The sequence below is a fragment of the Pan troglodytes genome, chromosome 10 (assembly GCF_028858775.2).
Source record: "Pan troglodytes isolate AG18354 chromosome 10, NHGRI_mPanTro3-v2.0_pri, whole genome shotgun sequence".
Taxonomy (NCBI): Eukaryota; Metazoa; Chordata; class Mammalia; order Primates; family Hominidae; genus Pan; species Pan troglodytes.
The window spans coordinates 7,765,837-7,783,498 of NC_072408.2; the positions used below are offsets into that span (position 1 = coordinate 7,765,837).

General features: G+C 44.3%; 1 protein-coding gene across 3 annotated transcripts in view; it reads right to left on the bottom strand.

Annotated features, from left to right (window-relative positions):
• Nucleotides 1-17,112, bottom strand: part of NINJ2 (ninjurin 2) — a 98,811-nt gene extending 81,699 nt beyond the window's left edge. Inside the window, exon 1 of one of the 3 annotated variants that reach the window (XR_010147934.1) lies at nucleotides 16,694-17,112. Coding sequence is in view for 1 of the 3 variants with exons in the window: in XM_001149633.8 (XP_001149633.1) it covers nucleotides 16,694-16,864 (171 nt within the window). In the remaining 2 variants the exon portion in view is untranslated. The remainder of the gene's footprint in view (nucleotides 1-16,693) is intronic. The other 2 variants (XM_001149633.8, XM_063785399.1) reach the window with 2 other exon arrangements.
• Between the last annotated feature and the right edge of the window lie 550 nt (nucleotides 17,113-17,662).

Sequence of the window (17,662 nt, forward strand, 5' to 3'; positions counted from 1 at the left end):
GCAACCGGGTTAGGTCATGGGCTTTGCAAGATTCCTGCTCCCCTTCCCAACCCTAGTGAAGGCAGTTCACAACAAGGAATGTGGGTGAGCATTAAATTACATAGATCACCGTGAAAACCAGGGAAAAAGAGGGACAGAGGAAGGGTGCGGCATTAAAGATCCAATGCTACCAACCCCACCCTGCCCCACTATCCCTTGGGACGGAGCCCTGTTTGAATCATAACACTGGGCGGTCACATTTCTAGGAAACTGCAGCTGAAGAGGAAAGGTCCTAGTTGTGTGAGTGAGGCTGTATACAGATTAGGACTGAAAATGTGTATCCGGGCAGACAATCGGTCTCTGGACTCCACACCCGAGGCACAAGACAAGCACACAAAACAAAATGACCAAAGCCTGACCCCTCAAACCTGAGGGTAAACAAACCTGCTTCCCTGGACGAGGGTTGTGGAAACAGGGAGTTCACCTCTGGAGAGGGGCAGGGGTTTTCCATTCTCCTGGCGTGGAGCCTGGTCAACTTCTAGCTCAGAGACTCACTGTTCCAGGATACTGGGAGCTCTTTCACAGAAGCTTGGAGGTGATGCTGCAGACTTTGGGCTGGCACTCTCTCCCACCTGACTTCCACATTGCCCCCTGCCCTCCCTACCCCTGTTCCCAAGGCCCTCAAACTGTTCAGGGGTGCCAGGCCCCTCTGTTCCTTCTCTTCCACCCCTGTAGAAGGCATATTCCCCCATCCCTCAGGTGTCTGTGCCCAGGTGCCCCGTGGGAAAGCCCACTCTTGCCTTCAGTAGCTCTCTTCCCTCTCCTGAGACGCAAGGCTGGGTGACAGGAGACAGACGTTCATCTTCACCCGAGCCCTTCATTATGCTTAATCTTTCTAGTGGGGGTGGGCCTGTCAAACACGTCTCTTTCCTAGGTTGGAGTAATCCCAAAGCACCTCTCATCATAGTGGCTGTAAATCCCACAAGTATGTGGCATGCACATAGTAGCACTGACAGTGTGGTGGTGCCCCACACTGAAACAAGAAGTTTGGACTTGAGAGGCTTAGAACCTTTGTCTTCTTAGAAAGTGACTGGCAGCTCCTCCTCCCTGGCACCTGCTCCAACCTGGGCCCCTTGATCTGCTGACATCTCTGCGTGACTCTGGGTGCGTTGCTTACTCCAGGTCTAGTGCAGGTGCTACAGGACTACCTGGGAGAAAGGAGCCAGTCTTGAAGTCTCCATTTCTCCCATACATCAGTCACTTATGGATTTAAGTAAGACCTTAGTATGCATCGGGATCACCAGGGGACTTGTGAAAATACAGATTGCAGAAACCCTCATCTCCAGGGTTTCTGATTTGGTGGGTCTAAGTATTTGCATTTCTAACAAGTGATGGGGTGCTGCTGTTCCAGGGACCACATTTGAAAACCACTGAGTTCGAGTATAGCAAAAAGAAAACCTAGGTTTCAGTCCTGCCCTGCCGCTTCCAGGCTCTGTGGTCTTGTCTTTGACCTTCCTGAGCTTCACTTCTGCATCCATTAATGGTGTAGTAATGACCACTGGGTAGTTGGGAGGATTCATTTGCATCATGTGTTTGAAAGACCCTTTCACTGTGCATGGCAAATTGGATACATCAATTAGTCAACAAATACATTTTTTTTTGGATGGAATTTCACTCTTGTCACCCAGGCTGGAGTGCAATGGTGTGATCCTCGGCTCACTGCAACCTCCGCCTCCTGAGTTCAAGCGATTCTCCAGCCTCAGCCTCCCAAGTAGCTGGGACTATAGGCACCCGCCACCACACCTGGCTAATTTTTGTTTGTATTTTTAGTAGAGACAGGGTTTCACCATGTTGGCCAAGCTGGTCACAAACTCCTGACCTCAGATGATCCGCCTGCCTTGGCCTCCCAAAGTGTGGGGATTACAGGCGTGAGCCACTGCGCCCGGCCTAACAAATACATATTTATTGAGTAGTCTGTCTGTTGTTCATTAGATACCCTGCCCAATGCCATGAAGATTCTAAGGCCCAGTTAAACATCACACGTCTCTGGACCTTGATTTTTTCCTCTTTAAAACAAGGGCTAGACCCGTTCATCAGGGATGAACTGACCGAATGAATGGTCTTTGCTCTGCAGAGGCACCTGGGCTCTCAGATAGAGGTCCAGGAAAGGCCTGGACAAGGAATAAAACATTTGGCTGTCACCTGCAAATCTAAGCACCCCATACTCCCATCAGAGTTGGACTCTGCACAGGACCTGGAAGGCCTATTAGTCTAATAAACCAAATTTGGCCTTCAGGGTCCATCATGATCTGATTCCAACCTACCATTACAATCCTATTTCTCACTTTTCTCTTCCTTTCACCTTAGAGTCTAAACAAATCTATCTACTCATCCTTCCCCAGATATGCCCTGTGTTTTCCTGCCTCCAGCTTTTTGTTCACACTGTTTTCGGCACTAGAATACTCTTGCACTAGTCAAAGTCCTCTTCATCCTTTGCAGCTCATTCAATGACTATATTTTCAAATAAGTCATCCACCTATCTATCTATCTATCTATCTATCTATCTCAAGTGATTTTATCTTTTTCTTTTTTTTTTTCGAGACGGAGTCTCTGTCGCCCAGGCTGGACTGCAGTGGCGTGATCTCGGCTCACTGCAACCTCCGCCTCCCGGGTTCAAGTGATTCTCCTGCCTCAGCCTCCAGAGTAGCTGGGATTACAGGCATGCGCCACCACACTCGGCTAATTTTTGTATTTTTAGTAGAGACGGGGTTTTGCCATGTTGGCCAGACTGGTCTCAAACTCCTGACCTCAGGTGATCCGCCCACCTTGGCCTCCCAAAGTGTTGGGATTACAGATATGAGCCACCACGCCCAGCTGGGATGTCACATTTCTAGTCTTGGAGCATATTCAGATACAAAAAATAAGAGTTGTCCTATGTAAAACTATTAAAAAGTGGAACAGCCACTTAAAAGGAGATGCCTACTTATACACAATAGTCATGTATAAACTGTTTGTTTTTTATGGTAATCAGAAACAGTGAATAAATGTGTGTGTGTGTGTGTGTATAGTAGCCCATGAAATCTACTCATTTGCATATAGGCACACCTGCTTCTCTAATTTTCTTTTCTAAACTACAAGTTTTTTTCTATTCTAAATATAATATATGGGTTAGTAGAAAATGTGCAAAGGAAATAAAAAGTGAAAAGAAAAGTAACAGATGAAAATAAATCATTCATAAACCCATAATCCAGAAATAACTAGTATTAACCTTTTGGTTTATTTTTTCCAATAGTTTTCCTACACATGTTTATTCTATATTATTTTTAAAGGAAATTGAGATGAAGTGTTTATGAGCTTGTGTATCTTACTTCTTTAACCTATGATTAGCGTTTTGATATTCCCTTAAGTATTCTTCCAAAACATAAAAAATTGTTCCATATTTATTTACAGATGTATCAAACTTTAACCATTTCTTCATTATTGGACTCCCCATTTTTTGTTATGAATAATATTTCAATGAACATCTTTGCATATCTAAACACAACTTCGATCATTTTCTTAGGCTGATTCTAGAAGTGAGATTAGTAGATTTTTTTTTTTTTGGAGGCGAGGGATAGAGTCTCACTTTGTTGCCCAGGCTGGAGTGCAGTGGTGTGATCTCAGCTCACTGCAACCTCTGCCTCCCAGGTTCAAGCGATTCTCATGCCTCAGCCTCCTGAGTAGCTGGGATTACAGGCGCTCACCACCACACCTGGCTAATTTTTATATTTTTAGTAGAGACGGGGTTTCACTATATTTCCCAGGCTGGCCTCAAAGTGAGCTCAGGTGATGTACCAGAGTGCTAGGATTATAGGTGTAAGCCACTGCTCCTGGCAAGTCATTTTAAAATCTCTTGGCCAGGCGCGGTGGCTCACGCCTGTAATCCCATCACTTTGGGAAGCCAAGGCTAGCGGATCACGAGGTCAGGAGTCCGAGACCAGCCTGGCCAACATAGTGAAACCCTGTCTCTTCCAAAAATTACAAAAATTAGCCGGGCGTGGTGGCGGGTGCCTGTAGTCCCAGCTAATCAGGAGGCTGAGGCAGGAGAATTGCTTGAACCCGGGAGGCGGAGGTTGTGGTGAGCCGAGTTCGCGCCACTGCACTCCAGCCTGGGCAACACAGTGAGACTCAGTCTATATATGGATATCTTGACACATATTATACTATCAAATTGTTTTCTGGAACTTCCATTTGAAAATACTTCTGGAGACTTCTGGTTTCTGATTCTGCATGTAAGGCACTTGGAATTAGCCACTCTATCCTAACGAGTAAAAAGCTGAAGAAATGGAAAAATCAACAACTCTTCTTGGATCCAAAAGAGTGGGAAAGACATAGGGCAAACCACTGCCCCTAACATCAGTGAGACAGACAGGTGCATACAGGGAGTCATGGCTTACTGGGGCAGACTCACAAGGGCAATTCTCCTCGGGAGTTAGTGCCAGCTAGGAAAACCTGAACTGTAGTCGACAAACTGCTTGGAGGCTCAGAATGGACAAGTCTGAGAGTTAAAAACTCCAGGGTGACCCAGTCATGGGGGTGGGCATTGGAGGAAATGCTTTTGTGAGTTTTACCTCTAGGAGCTGCCCAAGTTCTATAGTAAATGTCAGAGAAAAATCTCCTCATGCTTCTGGCAGGGGGAGGGGAGAAGGAAACATTTCAAAATAGGCCAGAGCATTCTGTTGGTTCTTCTTAACAAGGCCTGACCTCAGGAGAACTATTTAACCAGAGCCAAACTTTGCTGGGGTTTTATTAGAGCCCAGGTGACCTGGGGGAAGGGGAAGATCCGATTGCAGCGCACTCTAGCTGTCCTGACCCACCTAAGGTGTGGGTACTAGAAGCATTTGTGATGTTCAGTCCAGAGGCATGGGCTCGCTGAAAGACTGACACCCAACCATAGAGCTGTGGAACACTTCCCCTCCCCTCACATTTTACCACCACATACTAAGGCCTATTTACGGCAGTTCCTTTTGCCTTATACATACCTATCAAGAAAAAGTTACAAGGCATACTAAAAGGCAAAAACCACAATTGGAAGAGAAGAGCAAGCATTAGAACTAGACATGGCAGGGATATTGGACTTTATCAGACCAAGGATTTAAAACAACTATGATGAATATGCTAGGGGTGCTAACGAATAAAGCAGATGGCACGCAAGAAGAGATGGGCAACATAAGTGGAGAGATGGACACCCTAAGAGAGAACCAAAAAGAAACGCCAGAGGTCAAAACACTGACAGAAATGAAGAATGCCATTGATGGGCTCATTAGTAGACGGGACATGGCTAAGGAAAGAATCTCTGAGCTTACGCATATCTCATAGAAGGCCCCTACATGGAAAAGCAAAGAGACAAAGGCTGAGAAAAATAGAACAGACTATTCAAGAACTGTGGGATAACTACAACAGGTATCATATATGTGTAATGGAAATAAATGAAGGAGGAGGCAGAAAGGAACAGAAAAAATATTTGAAACAATAATGACTGAGCATTTCTCTCAAATTAATGCTAGATGCCAAATTATAGATACAGGAAACTCAGGAAAAAATCAAGCAGGATAAATACCTAAAGAGCTACAAAAAAATCGAAGACAAAGAAAAAATCCTGAAAGAATACACCAAGAAAAAAAAATCTTACCTATTGAAGAACAAAGATAAGAATTACGTCTGATTTCTCCTCAGACACATGCGGAGAAGAAAGTGGAGTGAAATCTTCAAAGCATTGAAGGAAAAAAATCCACCAACCTGGAATTCTCTGTCTTGCAAAATTATCCCTCTAAAGGGAAGGAGAAATAAAGACTTTCTCAGACAAACAAAACTAAGAGGATTTATTGCTAGTAGCTCTGTCTTGCAAGAAATATTGAAAGAAGTTCTTTAGAAAGAAGGAAAATGAAGCTGGGCATGGTGGCTCATGTCTGTAATCCCAGCACTTTGGGAGGCTGAGGTGGGCAGATCACTTGAGGTCACAAGTTCAAGACCAGCCTGGCCAATATAGTGAAACCCCACGTCTACTAAAAATACAAAAATTAGCTGGGCGTGGTGGCAGGCGCCTGTAACCCAGCTACTTGGGAGGCTGAGGCAGGAGAATCGCTTGAACCCGGGAAGCGAAGGTTGCAGTGAGCCGAGATCACGCCATTGCACTGCAGCCTGGGCAACAAGAGCAAAACTCTGTCTCAAAAAAAAAAAAAGAAAAGAAAAAGAAAAAAATTCATATATTTGTGATATACAAAGTAACATTTTGTTTCTTTTTTTTTTTTTTTTTTTTTTTGAGATGGAGTCTTGCTCTGTCACCCAGGCTGGAGTGCAGTGGTGCGATCTTGGCTCACCGCAAGCTCCACATCCCAGGTTCACACCATTCTCCTGCCTCAGCCTCCCGAGTAGCTGGGACTACAGGCGCCTGCCACCATGCCTGGCTAATGTTTTGTATTTTTAGTAGAGACGAGTTTCACCTTGTTAGCCAGGATGGTCTCGATCTCTTGACCCGTGATCTGCCCGCCTCTGCCTCCCAAAGTGCTGGGATTACAGGCGTGAGCCATATTTTGTTTCTTATACTTAATTGATCTAACAGTTTGTTCAAAATGAACAAATCAAAATATCAACAATATATTTGATTATGTATACTTATGTATATGTTTTATGATGTATACACATATATATGTATACATATATGTGCGTAAAATGAATGCCAGCAATGATACGTGGAACAGGATGGAGGAATTAGGATTGTTTTGTTATCATAAGGTACTCACACGATCCATGAAATGGTATAGTGTTATTTGAAAGTGCACTTGGATTTGTTGTACTTGTAAACTGCAAACTCTAGGGCAATAACTAAAAAAAGTTAAAAAAAAGTACAACTGATACACTATGAATGGAGATAAAACAGGAACATATAAAATGCTCAGTTAAAACCACCAAAGGCAAAAAAAAAAAAGTGGAAGACAAAAATAGGAGCAAAGAATGAGGGCAACAAATAGAAAAACAGTAACAAATGTGGTAGATCCAACTATATCAGTAATCACTTTGAATGTCAATGGTCTAAGTGCATAATTGAAAGGCAGAAATTGTCAGGATGGACACAAAAAGAAGATCCAACTGTATGTTGTCTACAAGAAACTCACATTAACCATAAAGATACATATAGATCAGCTGAGTGTGGTATCTCACCGCTGTAACCCAGCACTTTGGGAGGCTGAAATGGGAGAATCATTGGAAGCCGGGAGTAAGACTAGCCTGGGCAATATGGTGAGACCCCATCTCTACAAAGAATAAGAAAATAGCTGGGTGTGGTGGTGTGTGCCTGTAGTCCTAGCTGCTTGGGAGGCTGAAGTGGGAGGATTGCTTGTGCCAAGGCATTTCAGGCTGCAGTGAGCCAAGATGGTGCCACTGCACTCCAGCCTGGGTGATGGGTGATAGAGTAAGACCTTGTATCAAAAAAAAAAAGACACATATGGATTAAAAGTAAATGGATGGGGCCGGGCACAGTGGCTCACACCTGTAATCCCACACTTTGGGAGGCCGAGGTGGGCAGATCACCTGTCAGGAGTTCGAGACCAGCCTGACCAACATGGAGAAACCCCGTCTCTACTAAAAATATAAAAATTAGCCCGGCATGGTGGCACATGCGTATAACCCCAGCTACTCGGGACCCTGAGGCAGGATAATTGCTTGAACCCAGGAGGCAGAGGTTGCGGTAAGCCGAGATCATGCCATTGCACTCCAGCTTAGGCAACAAGAGTGAAACTCCATCTCAAAAAAAATAAAATAAAATAAAGAATTATACACCACACCAACTGGGGTTTAGTCCAGGTATGCAGGACTGGTTCAACATTTGAAAATCAATTAATGCTAGGTGCAGTGGCTCATGCCTTTAACCCTAGCACTTTGGGAGGCCGAGGTGGGCGGATCACCTGAGGTTGGGAGTTCAAGACAAGCCTGACCAACATGGAGAAACCTGTCTCTACTAAAAATACAAAATTAGCCGGGCGTGGTGACACCCGCCTGTAATCTCAGCTGCTCGGGAGGCTGAGGCAGGGGAATCACTTGAACCTGGGAGGTGGAGGTTGCAGTGAACTGAGATTGCACTATTGCACTCCAGCCTGGGCAACAAGATCCAAACTCCATTTCAAAAAAAAAAAGAAAAGAAAAGAAAAGAAAAGAAAAGAAAAACAAAAGAAAATCAATTAATGTAATTAATCACATCAACTGACTAAAAAAGAAAAATCACATGATCATATTAATAGATGTAGAAAAAGTATTTGGCAAAATTCAACACCCATTCATGATAAAAACTCTCAGTACACTAGAGAATTTCCTCAATTTGATAAAGAATATCTACAAAAAGCCTATAACTAACATCATACTTAATGATAAGAAAGTAGAAGCACTCCCACTAAGATTAGAAACAGGCAAGGATGTCTCCTGTCACCACTGCTTCATACATTGAATTTGCATTCAGTATGAACAAGTCTTAGCAGTTTCCCAGTCTTTGCTAGGAAGTCCTAGTAAATGCAATGTAGTTCCTTCAGAAAAAGGAAATGAAGGGACTACAGATTGGGAGTGAAGAAATAAAACTGTCTCTGTTTGCAGATGACATGATTGTCTATGTAGAAAATCTAAATGAACTGACCAAAAATCTGCTGGAACTAATAAGCAATTATAGCAAGGTTGCAGGATACAAGGTTAATACATAAAATGCAATCACTTTCCTATGAAACAGCACTGAACAAGTAGAATCTGAAACTTAAAACACTACCATTTACATTAGCACCTAAAAAAGTGAAATGCCTATGTATAAATCTAACAAAATATGTACAATATCTATTATGAGGAAAACTACAAAACTGATTAAATAAATCAAAGAACTAAATAAATGAAGGGGACAAGCGCGGTGGCTCACGTCTGTAATCTCAGCACTTTGGGAGGCTGAGGCGGGTGGATCACTTGAGGTCAGGAGTTCAAGACCAGCCTGGTCAACATGGCGAAACCCTGTCACTACTAAAAATACAAAAATTAGCTGGGCATGGTGGCACGCACCTGTAATCCCAGCTACTCAGGAGGGTGAGGCAGGAGAATTGCTTCAACCTGGGAAGCGGAGTTTGCAGTGAGCTGAGATTGTGCCACTGTACTCCAGCCTGGGTGACAGAGCAAGACTCCATCTTAATAAATAAATAAATTTATAAATAAATATAAATAAATAGATAGAGAGATAGATATTCCATGTTTATGGATAAGAGGACTCACTATAGATTCAAACAATCCCAATCAAAATCAGTTGTGAATATCAACAAACTAATTGTATAGTTAGTTTATATAGAGAAGCAAAAGACCCGCAGGGCGTGGTGGCTCGCGCCTGTAATCCCAGCACTTCGGGAGGCTGAGATGGGTGGATCACGAGGTCAAGAGATCGAGACCATCCTGGCCAACATGGTGAAACCCCATCTCTACTAAAAATACAAAAAATTAGCTGGGCGTGGTGGTGGGCACCTGTTGTCCCAGCTACTTGGGAAGCTGAGGCAGGAGAATCACTTGAACCCAGGAGGCGGAGGTTGCAGTGAGTCAAGATTACGTCACTGCACTCCAGCCTGGAGACAGAGTGAGACTCTGTCTAAAAATAAAATAAAATAAAATAAAATAAACCCAAAATAGGTGACAAAATACTGAAGGAAAAGAACAAAGTCAGAGGACTGACACTACCCGACTTGAAGAATTACTGTAAAGCGGCCAGGCATGGTGGCTCACACCTGTAATCCCAGCACTTTGGGAGGTGGAGGCTGGTGGATCACAAGGTCAGGAGTTCGAGACCAGCCTGGCCAAGATGGTGAAACCCCATCTCTACTAAAAATACAAAAATTAGCCGGATGTGGTGGCGGGCCCCTGTAATCCCAGCTACTCGGGAGGCTGAGGCAGGAGAATCACTTGAACTTGGGAGGTGGAGGTTGCAGTGAGCTGAGATTGCACCACTGCACTCTAGCCTGGGTGACAGAGCAAGACTCTGTCTCAAAAAAAAAAAAAAAAATTACTGTAAAGCTACAATAATTAAGACAATGTGTTTTGGACAAATAATAGACAAATAGATCAATGGAACAGAATAGTGAACCCAGAAATAGACCCAACTGATCTTTGATAAAGGAACAAAGACAATACGATGTAGCAGAGATAGTCTTTTCAACGAATGGTGCCAGAATAACCGGGCATCCACGTGTAAAAATATGAATCTAAGCACAGACCTTCCACCCTCTACAAGAATTAATTCAAAGTGGACTATAAACCTAAATGTAAAATGTGAAACTATAAAACTCATAAATGATAATATAGGAGAAAATCTAGATGACCTTGAATATGCTTATGACTTTTTGTATACAATACCAAAGGGTACAATCCATGAAAGAAATAATAAACTGGATTTTATTAACATTGAAAACTTCTACTCTGTGAAAGGCAATGTCAACAGAATAAGACAAGCCACAGACTGGGAGAAAATATCTGCAAAAGATGCATCTAATAAGGAGTTGTTATCCAAAACAGACAAAGAATCTTAAAATTCAACAGCAAGAAAATAAGGCCGGGCGCAGTGGCTCACACCTGTAATCCCAGCACTTTGGGAGGCTGAGGCGGGTGGATCACAAGGTCAGGAGTTTGAGACCAGCCTGGCCAACATAGTGAAACCCCGCCTCTATTAAAAATACAAAAATTAGCCGAGCATGGTGGCGCATGCCTGTAGTCCCAGCTACTCAGGAGGCTGAGGCAGGAGGATCGCTTGAACCCGGGAAGCGGAGGTTGCGGTGAGCCGAGATCGGGCCACTGCACTCCAGCCTGGAAGACAGAGCGAGACTCCTTCTCAAAAAATAAATAAATAAATAAATAAATAACCCCACTAAATATGGGCAAAAAACCTGAACAGCCACCTCACTAAAGAAGATGCAAAGGTAGCAGATAAGCATATGAGAAGATTCTCCACATCTTATGTTACTAGGGAAATGCAAATTAAAACAAAAATGGGATATCACTGCACAGCTACTAGAATGGCCAACATCCAGAACACTGACAATACCAAATGCTGATGAGAATGTGGAACACCCATTCATTGCTGGTGGACATGCAAAACAGTATAGCCATTTTGGAAGACAGTTTGGCAGTTCCTTCGAAAACTCAACACACTCTTACCATATGATCCAGCAATTGCAATCCTTGGTGTCTTCCCAAATGAATTCAGAATTTGTGTTTACACAAAAACCTACACGGGCTTTTTTTTTTTTTTTTTTTTTTGAGGCAGAGTCTCACTCTGTCACTCAGGCTGGAGTGCAGTGGTGCGATCTCAGCTGGCTGCAACCTCCACCTCCCGGGTTCAAGCGATTCTCCTGCCTTAGCCTCCCGAGTAGCTGGGATTACAAGCACCTGCCACCATGCCCGGCTAATTTTTGTATTTTTAGTAGAAGTGGGGTTTCACCATGTTAGCGATAGCCAGGCTGGTCTCGAACTCCTGACCTCAAGTGATCCACTCACCTCGGCCTCCCAAAGTGCTGGGATTACAGGTGTGAGCCACTGCGCCCAGCCGAGTGGCTTTATACAGAATGATACGTAATGCCAAAACTTGGAAGCAACCAAGATGTCCTTCAGTAGGTGAATAAAATAAACAGTAGTACATCCAGACACTGGAATATTATTCAGTTCTAAAAAGAAATGAGCTATCAAGCCATGAAAAGAGATGGAGGAAACTTCAGTGCCATTACTGAGTGAGAGAAGCCAATCTGAAAAGGCTACATATTGTATGATTCCAACTATGTGACACTCTGGAAAAGGCAAAACAAAAAGGCAGTCATTGCTAGGGGTTCAGAGGGGAAGGAGCAATGAAGAGGCAGAATGCAGAGGATTTTTAGGGCAGTGAAACTTCTCTATTATGCTATGCTATACTATACTATACTATACTATACTATACTATACTATACTATACTATACTATACTATAATATGCTATGCTATGCTATGCTATGCTATACTATACTATACTATACTATAATATGCTATGCTATGCTATGCTATGCTATGCTATGCTATGCTATACTATACTATACTATACTATGCTATGCTATAGCGGTGGAAACATGTTATTACGCATAGAATGTTTAACACCAAGAGTGAACCCTCATGTAAACTGTAGATTTTGGGTCATAATGATGTGTCAATGTAAGGCTCATCAGTTGTAAAAAAAAAATGTACCATTTTGGTGGAGGAAGTTGATAATGGGGAGTCTATGCATGTGGGGCGAGGGGCTATTTGGGAGATCTCTGGCCTTCCTTCTGCATTTTGCCATGAATCTAAAACTGCTATTATATATACAGTTGCTATTCTCTCTATATATAACTGCTATTATATATTATATATAATATATTATATATATAATATATAACTGCTTATATATATATGTCTTTAAAAGCAATAAAACAAACAAACAAAAATACTCCCAGAGTACTTTGTCTATAGACCTTCTTCTATTCATAAGTATTTTTACCTCCACTCCCATCTCATTCTATCTGTATCTTGCTCTACTTAACCTGAGCTATACTGAATTTGCATTCGGTTTGGACAAGTCTTAGTTCCTCTTTTGGCAGATCATCTTCACATTTCCATCAACATGCAGCACAGGTGGAAAAAAAGGGGCCAATAACTGGATCTGCCTGGGGAATCTGGAAGCCCAAGAGGAGCTGCATTTTGGGAAGGAGCCAGGCTAGGGGCTTAAACTCTGTACTTGGGGGTAGGGTTGCAACACTGGCTTGAAGGGGAAGAAAGGGATTATCCTCAACCTTTCATACATCCAGACTCTGGGAGATGCGCAGGCTTAGCTCCCTGGCAGGGCTACCAGTGAAGGCAGGGAGAAGGGCAGAGGCTTGGAGGCCACAGCCACAGGCTGTAGAAGAGAAGGAGCAGCTCCAGGCATCCAGCTGGTGGAGGCCACCTGCCCTGAGTGCTGTGCGCCACTCTTCACAGCCAGCTGTGCTGCTGCTACCCATCCCAGTCTCACAGGTCTTGACCTGGAGACGCATTTGCAACATTGATTATAGAGGCTCAAGTTAATGTTATTTTAGATTAGAGTTTCCCAAACTTCAGTTGTGCCATGTTCAGGGTTTCAATGTCTCAGTGCAGTAGTAGGTGCAGGCACACACACCTGTGATCCATGTCACCCAGGGCTGCCGTACTTCTGAACAGGTCAGACAGAAACAGTTACTGAGACATTGAGAGTATGCCCAGGTCATGTGCAAGGACTGTATAAAGGTGTCAAAAAACTTTCTGCCACTTACTTGAGGCTCATCCGAAGCAATAAAAATGTTGGAATTGCCTGGACATGTGGCTCATGCCTATAATCCCAACACTTTGGGAGGCCAAGACAGGAAGATCACTTGAGACCAGCAGTTAGAGACCAGCCTGGGCAATACAGTGAGACCCCAATCACTAAAAAAAGAAAAAAAAAATTAGCTGGGCATGGTAGTGCACATGTGTGGTCCCAGCTATTTAGGAGGCTGAGGCAGGAGGATAACTTGGGCCCAGGAGGTTAAGGCTGCAGTGAGCCAAGATTGCACCACTGCACTCCTGCCTGTGTGACATAGCAAGATCCTGTCTGTTAAAAAAAAAAAAAAAAAGGAATCACAGGTCTGATAAGTTGTTATGCTTTGTTTCTTTTTTCCTTTCTTTTTCTTTTCTTTTTTTTTTTTTTTGAGACAGAGTCTTGCTCTGTTACCCAGCCTGGAGTGCAGTGGCACGATATCAGCTCACCACAACCTCTGCCTCCCAGGTTCAAGCAACTCTCCTGCCTCAGCCTCCTGAGTAGCTGGGACTACAGGCGTACACCACCACGCCTAGCTAATTTTTGTATTTTTAGTAGAGACAGGGTTTCACTATGTTGGCCAGGATGGTCTGCAACCCCTGACCTCGTGATCCGCCCACCTCAGACTCCCAAAGTGCTGGGGTTACAGGCATGAGCCACCTAGCCCGGCCCTGTTATGCTCTTTCTAATGAATACTGAAACTATAAAGATGGCCAGCTATGGTGGCTCACACCTGTAATCCCAGCACTTTGGGAGGCCGAGGCTTGTGGATCATTTGAGGTCAGGAGTGCAAGACTAGCCTGGCCAATATGATGAAACCCTGTCTCTACTAAAAATACGAAAATTAGCCAAGTGTGGTGGTACATGCCTATAATCCCAGCTACTTGGGAAGCTGAGGCAGGAGAATCACTTGAACCCAGGAGGCGGAGGTTGCAGTGAGCTGAGATTTTGCCACTACACTCCACCCTAGGCGACAGAGTGAGACTCCGTCTCAAAAAAAACTGTAAAAATAAACACTATAATAAAAAGTTGTCAGCCATTGATGTACCTTTACCACCCATTGGTGATAATTGTACCACATTTTGGGGAAACATTGTTTTAACTAAAGAGTGTTATTGTTTTGTTTTTAGAGATAGGGTCTGGCTCTGCCGCCCAGGCTGGAGTGCAATGGCATGATCGTAGCTCACTGCAACCTTGAACTCCTGGCTTCAAACAATCCTCCCACCTCAGCCTCCCGAGTAGTGGGGACTACAGGTGCACGCCACCATGCCTAGCTAATTACTTTTAAATTTTTAATAGAGATAGGGTCTTGCTATGTTGCCCAGGCTGGTCTCTAGCTCTTGAGCTCAAATGATCCTCCTGCCTCAGCCTCCAAAATGCTAGGATTACAGGCGTAGGCCACCGTGCCCAGCCAAAGGTGGACAATAAATTGTAGAAAATAATGGATAACCTTCTGAGCAAAGGAAAATGTAAGATACAAGAATTAAATAGCATATTAGAAGAGAGTGAATGACAAATGAAGAGAAAGGTACACTAACACCTCAGTTACCTGCTAGAGAGAGACGTTCATCAAGCCTAGCCAGTCATTTCCTTCTCCTTCCTCCCACCACCTCTTTCCTTCTGAACCTCTGGTTCAGATGCAGAGTCCTTAGCCTGTAACTGTGGATCGTTCAACCCATCAGCACATAAGAAACTTGCTCTTCTGAGAATGAAAATAAGCAGCAACACAATTTCCTTAACAACCAAGGATCTTATAGAGGCAAGAACTAGAAGTAAGAAGAAAACACACACTAGGGACAGAAGACATGGACTGGAGGTCTTGGGCCAATTAGGTGACCTTATTCCTATCTCAGAGCCTCTCCAACTCATAGCTTCCTCAACTCATTCATTTAACAAATGTTTTCTAAAGCACTGACCGTGTACCAAGAGTTGCCTCATGCACTCGGGCTGCAGCAGTGAATAAAACAGGGGAGGCCCTGCCCTCAGAGATCTTGTGTCCTAGTGAGAGTGACAGGCAATACACACTAAATAAATAAGCAGTGTAACTTTAGGTGGTGAGCAGTGCTATGAAAGAAATTAAACAAATGATAAAGACGAATTGGAGAGGAGGCATCCTGTGAAGAGGTTGGCCAGGGGAGGGTTCCCGGGGGAAGTCACATTTGAGCTGAGACCTGAATGTACTAGGAAGGGCCAGCCAGGAGATAAGCCAGGGAAAGAAGGTTCCAGACAGAGGGACAAGCAAGCCTTGCGGTGGGACCGCTCTCGGGGCTGGCTGCCAATCCAGGAAAACAGCACTGGGTATGCAGTTGTACTAGGTGAATCATTTTGACACAGCACACCAAGCAGTCCTACAGTTCCCTGGTGGTGTCTCAAGGGCGGAGGGGCCAAGGACAGAGACTCTGCCAGACTCACGCCACCCTGCCCAAAACACACACAGAGAACGAGAGAGAGAGAGACGCGTGCACATACTCTGCTTCAACAAAACAGCTCTTCTTTAATCCGAAGTGTATATTGGGTGGCTGCTTAAGATTTTGTTCGAGGACCAGGTTCAGGGATCAGAAATTCTTGATCTCAAAAGTCCTTTTCCACACTTTGTTTGATTCTCTGCAATGTTACACAACCTCAGCAGTGGTCATAGAAGGGTTCATTCTATTCTATCCATTGGCAAGGAGTCAGAGAGTGCAGCTCCCAGCAATCTGGCTCTCCTCTCACCGAAACATCCCACCCTTTCCCCTCCAGCAGTGGACTGGAACCTCTGATGCCTTCCAAGCCCATCCCAGCTACAGAGGGACACACATCTCTGCCTCTTCCTAGGAGATTAGACTGATTTCCTTTCCTTGCACTGTCCAAATGAGACGCTTTCTGTCCTACACAGTAGAGCTTTGTGAAGACAGCCGAGAAACGGCTCAAGTTTTTTCCAACCTGTAAAATGCAAAGTTGGCCAGCTGCCTCTCTTCCTAGCCTCAAAACTCATATATTTCCTGTCTCCAAAGAACTGCCCGGCAGCTCTAAGAGAAGTCTCTACTGTCCTGGGGTTTGGGGAAAGCACTGCTCAGAATGTGAAATCATTTTCTGGTAATACGGATCTAATTAGCTCTTTGACTGACAAGAGGAAGCAGAGGCCAAAAGGGATTTAACCAATCTGTTTTTCAGATATTTCAAAACAAGTGAAGAACCAGATAGGGAAACAGAGAGAAAGAGAAAATAAAGAGACAAAGCCTAGGGAGCATTTGGAGAAGGGAGTGAGTAAGAAAGAGAACGGGGAGGGAGAATATCAAGTGACTAAAGTATCAATCCTCTGTTCTTCCAGCTTCACCTCTACTCCCGGTCTCCCCTCTGCTCTCTTCCAGAGAGAACTTACTTGAAGGTCGATGTTTTCTCTTGCTGATTCCATCTCGCTGCCCTCAAGTCCCTTCACCCGCACCGGGTGCCGGGAACAGACTGCGTGGGCTCCTCCAGGCTCCGCCGTCTGAGTCTCTGCTGCTTTTTTCGGGTGGGAGAGAGCACACAGCTGGCGGGACAGACCTGCCATTCATCCCTCTGATGTGGGATGCCCGTCTTGGCTGCAGCCCCTGGGGGAGGTGTGCACATGCACACACGTGTGAGTGTATGTGTGTGCACATGTGTGTGCTCCAGGAGGTGGCACATGGCACACTGATAGGTGACCTTTTGAGTTGGTAGTGACAGCATCATTTTCACCAGTGGCTCCGGTGACCTTCCAGTCCCAGCAGAGCCATCTGAGGTCACCCAGCCTGCTTTGAGCTAGTAGCTTTATGACTGGCAAAGAAATCCTGCGTGTTTATCAAGCAAATTGAAAAACAGCCTGAGGACAACGCTATCTGACTTCACCGCTGGGTCCAGTCCCCAGTCGCCACGGGTGGAGTGACCTCCAGCACAGTCTCAATACTGAGGCAGAGGGATTTCCGTTGTTCTTTGCTTTGTTCCCTATATCCCTAAAAGTTTTAAAAAAAAATTGTAGTTTACCTAATAGGCTCCAAAGCATAGGCTTTGTTCTGCAAAGTGAGTGAACAATACGTTTTTACTGACGGATTCTTTGATTCCTTTCAACTCCTCCCTTGATTAGCCATAGAGGGAGCAGGGAGTAGTTGTACCTTCGAAGCTTGTTTATGCAAACAGTGGTATTCTCCCTACTTTTAAAATAAAATTACCAGGAGGGAGTCTTTTTTTAGAAAGTTTTTTTTTTCCTCTCCTGTTTACCTTAGAGCCCAAAACTCTTCTGGCTTGTTCCCGAAGCAAGGTTTAGACACAAGCTTGTGCAGGTGTGGGTGTGGGGATGTCTGTAGATGTGCATGGCAGGGTGTTAACCTGT